This window comes from Aotus nancymaae, unplaced genomic scaffold (genome assembly GCF_030222135.1).
Source record: "Aotus nancymaae isolate 86718 unplaced genomic scaffold, 86718_ANA_hifiasm-v0.15.2.pri h1tg000016l, whole genome shotgun sequence".
NCBI classification, from domain to species: Eukaryota; Metazoa; Chordata; class Mammalia; order Primates; family Aotidae; genus Aotus; species Aotus nancymaae.
The window spans coordinates 34,385,765-34,398,637 of NW_026988428.1; the positions used below are offsets into that span (position 1 = coordinate 34,385,765).

Below are 12,873 nucleotides of genomic sequence, written 5' to 3' on the forward strand. Positions count from 1 at the left end.
TGCCATGTTGCCCAGCTGTTCTTGAACTCATGGACTGAAGCAATCCACCCGCCTTGGCCTCCCAAAGTACTGGGATTACAGGTGTGAGCCACCGTGCCTGGCCTTTTTTTTTTTTTTTTTTTTTTTTTTTTTTTTTAAAGATAATGTCTTGCCCTGTTGCCCAGGCTGAGTGAAGCAGTGTGATTATAGCTCGCTCCAGCCTCCAGCTCCTGGCTCAAGTGATCCTCTCCTTATGCCTCAGCCTCCCAAGTAGCTGGGACTACAGGTGTGAACCACCATACCCAACTAATTTTTAAACTTTTTGTGTCGATGGAGGTCTCACTATGCTGTCCAGGCTGGTCTCAAACTCCCAGGCTCAAGCAGTCCTCCCACCTTGCCCTCCCAAAGTGTTGGATTTACAGGCATGAGACACCTTGCCCAGCCTAATTTTTTTAAAAAAGCTCATTCTGTGCACCTTAACTTCTTTGATCCTTCCTTCTTGAAATTTTAATAAGATATGTGCTAAATTTATTTTTTAGTCCTCAGGTGGTGAGGATTGAGTGAATGACATTGCATTTCACAACATAGCATCAGCATTGGTCTGTGTAAGTCCTCTCTCTTAGCTCTTAAGGTTAATTAATTTCTTTTTTACCTCCACTTTCCAATTCTGTTCCCTTTCCCCCATAGTTAAACTGTTTTAATGTATTTGATAAGTATCCTTATATTTGTGTGTAGTTTTGTAAATATGTAGTGCTGTGTGTGTGTGTGTGTGTGTGTGTGTGTTGTTAAACTTACCTAAATGGTACTGAACTCTCTTGGTACTATTTAAAGACTGCGTTGCTGTATTTACCTAGTTCTTTGTTTCTGACCACCATGTGCCTTTCCTTAAATGATTTGCTCTCTCGGTGATGGACACCAGATTATTTTCAACGTCCCACTGCTACAGACAATGGGATGAACATCCTTGTGCTTGTTCTCTTATGGTGGGAGAATTTCTTTTGATGTATGCGTAAGAGTAGATTGCTGTACTTAATTTGATTAAGTACTGACAAATTTGGACTCCTTTTCAGATTGTGCAACGTTTCCTATTTCTTCAGAAATATGAAACAAAGCTGTTTATCCAGCTTTCTAATTGTTGTCTATCTGATAGGGGAAAGTGGTATCTTAATGTTATTTTAACTTTAATTCTCCAATTACTGAGCGACAATATCTCTTTATATACCCTTAAGACTGTATAGAATGCCCCTGCTGTGGATTTCCTGTTCATATCCCTGGCCCATTTCTTTAATTAGAGTTTCTGTCTTTTCCTGTTTGGTTTACAGAAGTGTTTTATAGAGTTGAGAATATTAGCCTGGTATTTGCCTTTTCCTCATCTGTCATAGTATATTAATTTTGTCATTGGTACCTTTTGCTGAGTAGGACTTAACTTTGATATAGTAAGTCCATAGTCTTTTACTTTATGGTCTTCTAGAAATATAATGAAGGTATTTTAGAGATAGAGTCTCACTCTGTTGCCCAGGGTGGAGTGCAATGGCGAGGTCTCGGCTCACTGCAACCTCCACCTCCTGGGTTCAAGTGATTCTCCTGCCTCAGCCACCTGAGTAGCTGGGATTACAGGCATGTGCCACCATGCCCGGCTAATTTTGTATTTTTTTTTTAGTAGAGATGAGGTTTCTCCAAGTTTGTCAGGCTGGCCTCGAACTTCCAACCTCAGGTGATCCACCCACCTCAGCCTCCCAAAGTGCTGGGATTACAGGCGTGAGCCACCATGCCTGGCCTCCGTCTTTAATCCACCTGAGTCCATCATTATATATGACATAGAATAGCAATCCAGTTTTATTTTTCTCCATGTATTAAGGCTCTTTTCCTAACCACATGAACGAGTTTGTGGTGCCACTATTTTTTTTGGAGACAGAGCTTATTCTTTTGCCTAGGCTGAAGTGCAGTGGTACATTCACAGTCACAGCTCACTATACCCTTGACCTCCTGGACTCAAGGGATCCTCCCACCTCAGCCTCCTGAGTAGCTGGGACTAAAGGCATGTACCACCACACCTGGCTAACTTTTTTATTTTTATTTTTTGTGGATATGAGATCTCATCATGTTGATCAGGCTTGTCTTGAACTCCTGGGCTCAAGCGATCTGCCTGCCTCAGCTTCCCAAAGTGCTGGGATTACAGGTATGCGCCACCGTGCCCAGCTGGTGCCACTACTCTTATATATCGTGATCCCATACTTCCATGTCAGTCTCTGTAAGAGCTCTGGTCTGTTTTATTGGATATAAATAACTGTAGTTATTGTTTCTTACATCAGCGCCAACTGTTCTTATTACTCTGCCTTGTGCTGTGTCTTCACATCTAGTAGAGTACGTCGATTAAAAAGGTGTCATTTCACCCTCAAATTAGTCTAAAAAGTCAATGTAGTCTCAGTTAAATTTCATCTTTTTTCTCAAGGAATTTGGCAAACATTCTAAAATTTGAATGGAAAAATCAAAGTCATTTTCAAAATTGATTTACTCCTTTGTGGTCCTGTTACTGCCTAATCAAAGTTCACAGTTTTTGTGTATGTACCTATTTGGGCATTTTATATGTTTCAAGAAATTTATCCTTTTCATCTCTTTTTTTAAACAATGAAATTTTTATTTTAGAAAAATTTTAGGTTTGCAGAAAAATCTTCACTCAATTTAGAATTCTGGATTGACAATACTTTCTCTTTTCTTTTTTCCGAGACAGGGTCTCACTCTGTCACCCAGACTGGAGTGCAGTGGGATGATTATGGCTCATTGCAGCTTCAGCCTCCTGGACTCCAGTGATCCTCCCACCTCAGCTTCCCAAGTAGCTGAGACTACAGGTGCATGCCACCATGCCCAGCTAATTTTTTATTTTTATATTTATTTCTTGATAGAGTTGGGATTTTGCCATGTTGCTCAGGCTAGTCTCAAACTCCTGAGCTCAAGCAATCCACCTGCCTTGCCCTCCAAAACTGCTGAAATTACAGGTTTGAGCCACCATGCCCAGCCGACAGTATGTTTCTCTTGGCATTTAAAAAATATTGTTGCACTGCCTTTTGACTTCTGTGATTTCTGAGAAGAAAGCCCATTTATTTTAATTCTTGTTTCATTACATGTAATGTATCTTTTTTTGTGGCTGCTTTTAAGATTTTTTTCACATAATTTTTAGTTTTCAGCAGATTGATTATGATGTGTCAGGGTGGTAGTTTTCTTTAGGTTTATCTTATTTGAGATCCTTCTTCAATCTGTGAATTTATGTTTTCCAATACATTTGGGAAGTTTGCAGCCATTATTTTTTCAGTTACTCTTTCTACACCAATAATTTCCTTTCTTTCCTTCTGTGGTTCCAATGACATGAATGTTAGGCCTTTTGATAGTGTTTCACACGTCTGTTAAGTTTTTTTGATTTCTTTTTCTGTTCTTGAAATTGAATCATATTGATCTGTATGTTCACTGACCTTTTTTCTTTTTTGCCATTATCACAGTTACTCTATTTAGCTCGTATTGTGATCTTTTTGACATATTTTTCTGTTGTAGAATTTCCATTTGGTTCTTTTAAAACACTTTTTATGTTGAAATAATTACAAATTTATAGGAAGTTGCAAAGATAGGTACAGAAAGATCCCATGAACCCTTTTCCCAGCCTCTCCCAATGTTAACAACTTGTATAACTATAATACATTATTAATACAAAGAAATTGACATTGGTGCATTCCACAGATTTTATTGAGATTTTTCCATTTATACCTGCACGTGGGTGTTTGTAGTTTTCTGTTTTAGCAAATGTGTAGCTTCATGTAACTACTACCACAAACTACAGAACTGTGCCATCATTCATTTATGCCTTTTTCATAGTTTCTATTTCTTTGCTGAAAACATCTATTTTTCAGAGCATTTATATTTACTTTATGGAGCATGGCTGTAATAACCACTTTTTTTTTGGAAACAGAGTCTTGCTCTGTCGTCCAGGCTGGAGTGCAGTGGTGCCATCTCAGCTCACTGCAACCTTCACCTCCTGGGTTCAAGCAATTCTCCTGCCTCAGCTTCCTGAGTGGCTGGGATTACAGGTGTCTGCCACCATGCTTGGCTAATTTTTATAGTTTTAGCAGAGATAAGGTTTCTCCATGTTGGTCAGGCTGGTCTCGTCGAACTCTTGACCTCAGGTAATCTGCTGCCTCGGCATCCCAAAGTTCTGGGACTACAGGTGTGAGCTACCATGCCAAATTCTTTGATAATTCTATTATCTGTTTAATTTCAATTTTGGTATCTGTTGATCTTTTATTTGTCTTTCTCCCAAGAATTGGTCATATTTTCTTGGTTCTTTGTATGTTGAGTAATTTTGGATTATGTCTGGTTCATATTGAATATTATGTTATGGGACTTGGAGTACTGTTACAATCCTCTGGAGAATGTTGAGGTTTTTTTTTTTTTTTTTTTTTTTTTTTTGAGACGTGCTATGTCGCCCAGCCTGGAGTGCAGTGGTGCGTTCTCACCTCACTGCAACCTCCGCCTCCTGGATTCAAGCGATTCTCCTCCCTCAGCCTCCTGAGTAGCTGGGACTACAGGCATGTGCCACCATGCCTGGCTAATTTTTGTATTTTTAGTAGAGACAGGGTTTCACCATGTTGGCCAGGATGGTCTCAATCTCTTAACTTTTTCATCTCTTCACCTCAGCCTCCAAAAGTGCTGGGATTACACCCGGCCTGAGTTGTTGTTTTTTTAAGCAGGGGAGTCAACTTTGGTGAAGTTCAGATCTCAAGTTTGTTCTCAGCTTCTGTAGATTTCAGTGTCAGTTCAGTTCTGTGTTTGCCGGTGCTGTTCGACTTACCCTGCCTAAGCACTAATCAGGTCTGGGACTTGGGAAGTGTCTTATAGCTCAGGTCTCAAAGCTTTTGCTGTCCTTCTTTGGAACGGTTGTATGTATGCAAGCTTGGAGGTCAGCTTGAGATGCATGTTTATTCGTTACGTAGAATTGGGGATCCCCTTTTCCAGCTTTCTCGTGTTTGGTGTATTTCCTCATTCTTGGGCTTCTAGGGGCTCCTTTTCCCAGCATAGTCCTGTGACTAGTCTAGACCTCAAGATGGGGCCAGCAGAGGAAGACAAAGGTTAAAAAAGAAGGAAAAAAGAGTATTTAACTTGTACCTTTTGGCTTGCCTGGCTCTTTCAGTCCTCTGAGCAGGATATGGGAGGAGTTTCTCTCAGCATTTTTAGTGTGTGTGTGTTCCCTGTGCTGTTTTGTAAATTGGGCCACCAGGACCAGGCCATCATTGGGTCAAAGCCAAGAGGTGAAGGAGTGAAAAAAAAAAAAAAGGAAACTCACTGGAATTGTCAGCTTTCAATTTTGACTTCCCTTTTCTATTTGCCTGTTATTTATTTACTCTTCTTAATCTTCAGCAAGTGACTTACTTAGTTGAAAGTGTTTAGTTGTAATCTGGAAAGGAGAGAGGCTTACTCCTTGGCTCACACTAGAAGTCTTTGTATCATTTTTTTAAAACCATAAAATTTTGGTAAATTATTCCACAAAAGTTGCAGGAATCAAGTTTTATATAAATGATGTCAGAGGACATTTCCTGCTTCTTCCAAATTAGAATAAAGTACTGATAAGCTTTGCTTTGAAGTGCTTTACTGGTCAGTTGTGGTTTTTTTTTGTCCATAAGAATTCTCTTCCCCAGTCATGCTTCCCTCCCCTTTCAACTAATTTGAAATAGTTCCTGATTTGCCTGGTGTTCTTTTTTTTCTAATCACAGTCTCTGCTTTTCCAGTGGAATTTGTTTTTTCTTTTTTTTTTTTTTTTCCACCACAGCTCTTTTTAATGTATCAGAAATTTGTTTTGATAGAGTATAATTTGTTAATTTCAGGGCATATAAAGTGTCAAATAATAGAGAAACTAATTAATGGCATGGATTTGTGGAAGAAAAGAACTATCTGGTCCTCAGTATGTGTTTTCCATGGAATTGCCTCTCAGTCTGGGGAGAGCACTGAGCTGTTATCCATCTATGTGTTCAATCTTGTGGGGAGATTTGAGAGCATGCACCTTTCTCTAGACCAAACATATTAGGTTGTTTCACTGTGACATAGTCAATGATTTTTTGTTACTGAAAACCCAAGGGCATGTTATGTAGCTGGTAATATTCTTTTTAGCCTACCAAACATTTGCAGGTGGAAGGGAATGTGCTTGTTAATTCAACCATCCTGAATTGTTTGTTGGGCTCCTTCCTTTGGCCTGCTACCTTGTCACATTTATTTCAAGTGAGTTGGTGGGGAGGCTCTAAGGAATGGCTGGCACCCTTAACTCCTTCCTAGGTGCAGTTAGAGATTGTTTAGCCTTACTGATGGCCACCAGACTGTTTTCTTTTGACTTCTCAGTTTTACCTTTTACCACTTGTGACTTGAGATTCAGCTGTGTTTTACTAAATTATACTCCACCTTTAAATAAACTATAATGATTATCTTAAGAGTTATTATATAAATATCAGGTAAATATTGAGCTCTTTAAAGATTTTGCTTTTGCACTTACTTTTATAGTTACTATTTTAAGAGATATATATAGATCAGATACATATTGGTCTTTTAAAATATTTTAGTTTTACACATTTTTATATTTATTGTAAAACTAGTAAGTTTAAAAGCCATCTAACTTCTAAGAAGTAACAACTGAACTTCTGTGTTGACATCTGTTGCAAGTTGTTAAACTCAGAAATCTTCTACGGTTTGGTTGTAGAAACTTGTCTCTTCAGTGAATGAAGTTCTCTGATTTGTTTATGAGACATTCACTTGTTTGAATGGGTTTTGCTGCGTCATGATTCCTTTATCGCTTCTGAAAATCAGCTCTAGAACATTTTTCCATGCCCTGATTTAAAATGAAGAAGATCTATGATTTTTCCTTCAGATGTAATTTAAAATCTTGATATCTTGATATCTAGATCTCTAGGGGATTTTTCTTTTACTTTCTGTAGTGTGTAGTATATATATTCTATATATGTAGGTGTGTCTATATGTATATTTGAGTAACCACAGTGTTCTAGTGATATTAATTGGATCAGTAAATACCTGAGCACCTACTAAATTAGAACGTTATTCTGCTTGAGCTATTCTGGTGTATAAAGATATAGGCAGTAAATGGGCCAGGTGCAGTGGCTCACGCCTGTAGTCTTAGCACTTTGGGAGGCCGAGGTAGGTAGACTACTTAAAGTCAGGAGTTCAAGATTAGCTTGAATACTTGATGTCAGGAGTTCAAGACCAGCCTGACTAACATGGTGAAACCCTGTCTCCACTAAAAATACAAAATTAGCCAGATATGGTGGCACGTGCCTGTAATCCCAGCTACTTGAAAGGCTGAGGCAAGAGAATCGCTTGAACCAGGAGGCAAAAGTTGCAATGAGCTGAGATCACGCCACTGCGTTCTAGCCTGGGCAACAAGAGCGAAACCCCGTCTCAAAAAAATAAAATAAAACAAGATATAGGCAGTAGATATATGGATGTATGATGTTAAACAAATAATTTTTTACAATACTTCAGGTTACTTGAAGCCTTCTTTTGAGTGAGTAGATTTAAGTTTGTGAAACAAGGTTCTCAAAGTTTTAGTTTAATTTTCTTTTTTTCCTTTTAGTTGCATTTAAGGCTGAATTTACTCCCGTGTCATAAGTTTTTGTTTCTTCAGTTTCTTCTGGAATATCTTCTTCTTCTGGGCAACCTCCTCTTCTGGTTTAGGAACAATTTGTTCCTTTTCAGTAAGGATCATCTCAATGTGGCAGGGAGAGCTCCTGTATGGGTTAATCCAACCATGAGCTCTGTAGGTCCGGCGGCACATCTTGGGTGCTTTGTTCACTTGGATATGCTCAATGACCAGAGAATCTACATCTAAACCCTTAAGTTCAGCATTACTCTCTGCATTTTTAGGCATGTGCAGCAAAAATTCAGCACTCTTTTTGGGCCACCGACCTTGTGTCCAGCCCCACTGCTTGGCCTGGGCACACCTGCCAACTCCACCATTGTAACGTCGGAATGGTACACACTGTTTCTGTAAAGTGACATCTTTCAGATACTTCATGGCTTTTCGTATATGCACACCCTTGATGGCCTGGGCAGTTTCACGTGTGTTCTTAAAGTGAACACGAAGATTGGAACCTCTTGATTTGCATGACTTTATGGGGTTCTCCAGATCAAGTGAATAGTGAACCATTTTCACAGATTACCTCAGACCACTTAGGGAAAGAGGAAGAGTCTAGTTTCATTTTCTTAGAAATTTTGGCTTCATTTTCTCAACAAAACTTTTATTGACTTTACTTAGCAGATGCTAGATGTAGCAAAATGACTATAACCCAGTTCCTGTCCACAGGAGCTTATAGTCTAATCAAGAATCAATTTGTAATAACAATGAAATTAAAATGTGATTGTATGTTGAGGCAAGTGATAATGGAGGTATGAAAAGAATATGCCATGGTAGCGTAGGGGAGCTGTTGGGGACGAATGGGGTGGCAGGGAAGGTCTCAAAGAGAATACGTAATTATTGGCAGCCTCTTTTTTTTTTTTTTTTTTTTAGATGGAGTCTTACTCTGTCACCCAGGCTGGAGTGCTGTGGCGTGATCTTGGCTCACTGCAACCTCCACCTCCTGGGTTCAAAAGATTCTCCTGCCTCAGCCTCCTGAGTAGCTAGGACTACAGGCGCACACCACCACACCCAGCTAACTTTTGTATTTTTAGTAGAGAGGGGGTTTCACTATGTTAGCTAGACTGGTCTCAAACTCCTGACCTCAGGTGATCCACCTGCTTCGGCTTCCCAGAGTGCTGGGATTACAGGCGTGAGCCACCACACCTGGCCTGTTAGCAGCCTCTTGAATGGCTTTGGGTATAGGTAGATAGGAGTCAAATTATCTGTGACTCTTGAAAGCTAGGCATTTTAATTATTTGTGTAACTTTAAGATACATGCAGGCCTGGAAGTTTATCTGAACAATGCATCTGTCTTTCGAGATCAACTTTTAGTTTAACTATCCCTTTAGGAAAAGACATTTATGGATGCAGCTGTGTGACAGCATTGCAGAAGCCTTTTCTTTAGAGTTTATTACAACACAACTCCAGTTATATTGCTATGCTTAGGTAATTCTTTCCTTTTTAACATAAAATTTTTATATTTGTCTTCATTTTGTAAAAATAAAGCACAACTTTTAAAAAATTACAAACTTGGGGGTTTTACTTTATCCTCATGTGTGTTCTATTTCTCTTCAAAGCTAAAATGTCTATTATGTGTTGATATAAAAATATTATCCCCAGACTAAGACCCATACCTCAACCTTTGTTGAGTATATGCCCTCCCTCCTTTAAAAATTACATCTTGTAAGAGATTCTGGTATTTCTCATTTATATATTGTGAAGTTAAAATATATTTCCTAGAAGAAAAATAATTTCACAATAAGGGGAACTGAAAGCCTTTGCTAAGGAGAGAGTTAAGGGTTGCTAAACCTGTGGCTTGCTGGATTGGTGGTGTGCTGAGAATGCTTTTGCAGCAACTTGATTCAGCAAACATTTACTGAATGCCTTTGGCAAAAGGCTCCTGCTAGATGCTTTGACGGATAAGAAAATGAACAAAACACAGACTCTGTTTTGTTGAAGGGCCTTCCAGTTTATTGCACTGTTTCTGAATCTCCTCTCTTCCATTCTCCACCTTTGCCATATTCCAGATAGTGAAAATTAGAGCTCTAATTTATCAATTCTGTAAGCTGAAAAGTCTATAAAATTAGTTTCCTTAAAATGTTGGTTACAGGTTCTCCTTTGTGCTGACAGAATTTAGAATAACAGAAAACATTTTGGTGCCTCAGTGCCTCCTTCCATAAATTAACATTTAAGTAGATGCTTTTCATGGAGCATTATGATCCAGCCCCTCTCAAGCTGTGACTCGCCATGGACAGTATTAAATCAGATCTGAGCAGCTCTAGGAGACAGTTGAAAGTTGGAGAATATGCCCAGTGTCAGCATCTTGGCTAGGGTGTGCTGTTTAAAACAAAGAACACTCTTGGCACTCAAAAACTGATTAGGCATGTGCCATTCTGCATGTGAGCTCTAATAAATAAAGCTGCAGAGGGTGTTTTGTGTTTCCATTCCAGCTGAACTAAATGGTTAAGTATCCCTTTTAGGCTTCCCCCTAAATCTACCACAGACTATCAGGACATAATCCAGAAGAGGTAAATACCATAAAATCCCCAAATACAGCCATGTATTCAGAAGCCAGAATTCTGGCTTCGTCAGCCATAACACTAGGTTCCATTAAACAACTGCTTGAACACCTACTGTGTAAAGCTCTGTGCTGGTGCTCCAGGGTGTAAAGAGACAAGTTGCTTACAGTTTAGTAGAGCACCGATCTAATTGCTTAGAGTTTAGTAAAGCACCCTGCTCTCCTTGTTCCACCTGCCTTCCCATTCTAAATTCTGTTTCTTTCTGGCCTACCCTGGTCTGTAGCCACCTACAACTCTGTGTAGATACAGACCCATTCAGTGTGTTTATTACAACCCAGTCCTATAACCTTATGTTTAATGTACAATAGATGTTGGAAACAGTAGAGGAGATGTGCCTTGAGCCCTAAACAGTGTCTGCAATGATTGGTAAAAAAGCCCATTGTAGCACTAATCACTTGAGGTACTGTTTCAGGGCAATTTTATTTTTCTAATGGAATCCCATGATTGGCATAGTTTAAACAGACAGAACCCAGACAGGAGGCAGTCTTTAAAAATGGTTAGTCCAATTTTGTTTACATTTCTTCTCGTTGCAGAATGTGTATTTTCCTTCCTTGGACTAAAAATGGCACAGTATAATGTGTGGTACTGTGGAGATATTTTGCATGAAATCACTCAATTCATTTATTCAAATAATTTGTCTTAGGCTTTTAAAAAGTGACCAGAGATAAATGTTTATGAATCATTTTTAAGTATTTGGAGGGCATTTCAAGATACGTTATACTTAAGATAATTTCCTTGACTGTTTGATGATATTAAGAGTTCTTAGAAATCTTTTCCAAAATCTTGCACTCTGAAAGTGAATGGAAGATTCAAAATTAACTCTAGTCACAATTGTGCCTTTATTGTTGGTTGGTCTTGCCTGTTTTATTTTATAAACAAATGTGAAGGCAGTACTTTCACCATCAAAATACATAAGAAACTTTCACATAAAAGTAAGATAGGAAACTAATGTGACCTTTAAAAAAATCTTGTCTGGGTGCCGTGGTTCGCGTCTGTAATCCCAGCACTTTGGGAGGCCGAGGTGGGTGGATCAGGAGGTCAAGAGATCGAGACCATCCTGGTCAACATGGTGAAACCTTGTCTCTACCAAAAATACAAGACTTAGCTGGGCGTGTTGGCATGCGCCTGTAATTCTAGCTACTAGGGAGGCTGAGGCAGCAGAATTGCTGGAACCTGGGGGGCAGAGGTTGCAGTGAGCCAATATCACACCACTGCCCTCCAGCCTGGTGACAGAGATCCGTCTCAAAAACAAAACAAAACGAAATAAAAACTTGAATTATCTTAATTAAGATTACAATAGATTAATTAGATTAATCTAAAATTAGATTGTTGTTTAGTTAACCCTGATTTTAGGATTTAGAAAGGCCAATAAATAGCATCTCTCTTCTCCACAAGGGTTCTGGATAAATGGCAAAAAACCAAAGTATTAGCAGATGAAGGCTATAATATTGCTTTTATTACTGATAAAGATGATGGTAAAGGAAGCAGCTTAAGGTTACAGCCAAATTGGCTTGCTAAGTGAATTCCATCGTTGCTCAGACCTACCCCATGGGCACAGTGGTGCTGGATTGGAGAGGGCATATTCAGTGTAAGGTTTAAACGAAGCAAGTGAGGTTCGAATGAGGCAACTGAGGCCAGTTATTGAGATAAAGAAATTTAATCGGCTCCTAGGCAAGGTTCTGTGGTCTGACAGGAGGGGCCGGAGTAGTGCTTGACTCCTCTTGGTCGTGGGGTTTTATAGGGAGTGGAGGCGTTCTGATTGGTTATGGGGAAGCAGGACGTGGGCGGGGGCAAGCTGCCATTGGCAGGTAGGCGGGATTTCCGGTGAGCAGGCCGCCCAGGGGGAGTGGGACCTGGACGGGGCAAAAGGCTATTGGGCAGGTTCTGGCGGGGCTTCTTTTAAATTTTGGCGGGGTTCTTCAGTGGTCGGCTAGGTGCTGAGTGCAGAGGCCAGTGCGGAGTGCAGATTTGCCTGCTGAGTGCAGAAGTGGGCGTGGAGTGGTGATGTGGTTTCTAGGCGGGGAGGAGGTGGGCGTGTCCAAGCTCCCGGAGAGGCTGGAGGGGCGGTGGGCGTGTCCGAGCTCCTGGCAAGGCGACCGGCCTTAACATGCAGACCCTCCACCCAACCCAGTTTCAGCAGGTAGCTTATGCATGTGAGGAAGAAGAGCATGACCAGACTGTTTTTCCCAAATTTACCAGTCAGTTGCTTCCCTCTCCAAGACAGAATCATCTAAGTGGCAAAGAAATGCTAAAGATGTTACAACTGGTAGACCTCGATTCATGCAAGGAGCCCTCAGAAGTGAGGGATGAATGTTCTTATCTGGCACTTGGTTCCTTCTTCCATGCATGGCTTTTATGAAGATGAGTTGGTGCCAGGGTAGGAAATGTAGCCTGACTAGGCCAATGAGCAAACCTTTGTTTTAGGGAAGAGACCTTGTAACAATTGGCCTCTTGGATATTGCAGCCAAGGTTTATTTTATCGGAATGATGGGAATTTGTCCTTAGGCAGTTCTCTCTGCCTTTCTGAAACATCTGTGATTTAGTATTATTTCTGGGCAATAAGTCAAGGTCCACAACTTAGTTTTCTGCTGTCCTTTAAAGTTTTAAAATATGCCTACATCTCTGTCTCATTTTTAGTTTTCTTCACAGACTCCT

The 12,873-nt window shown here is 40.0% G+C and overlaps 2 protein-coding genes across 4 annotated transcripts in view; one reads left to right on the top strand and one right to left on the bottom strand.

Moving 5' to 3' along the window:
- The window catches only part of DIP2B (disco interacting protein 2 homolog B), a 269,995-nt gene that overhangs the window by 68,771 nt on the left and 188,351 nt on the right, over positions 1-12,873 (top strand). The window lies entirely within an intron of this gene.
- Positions 7,616-8,182, bottom strand: LOC135275383 (large ribosomal subunit protein uL22-like). The gene has a single exon (XM_064377071.1). It carries the CDS (start codon positions 8,168-8,170, stop codon positions 7,616-7,618), a length of 555 nt encoding a protein of 184 aa, XP_064233141.1. The 5' UTR covers positions 8,171-8,182.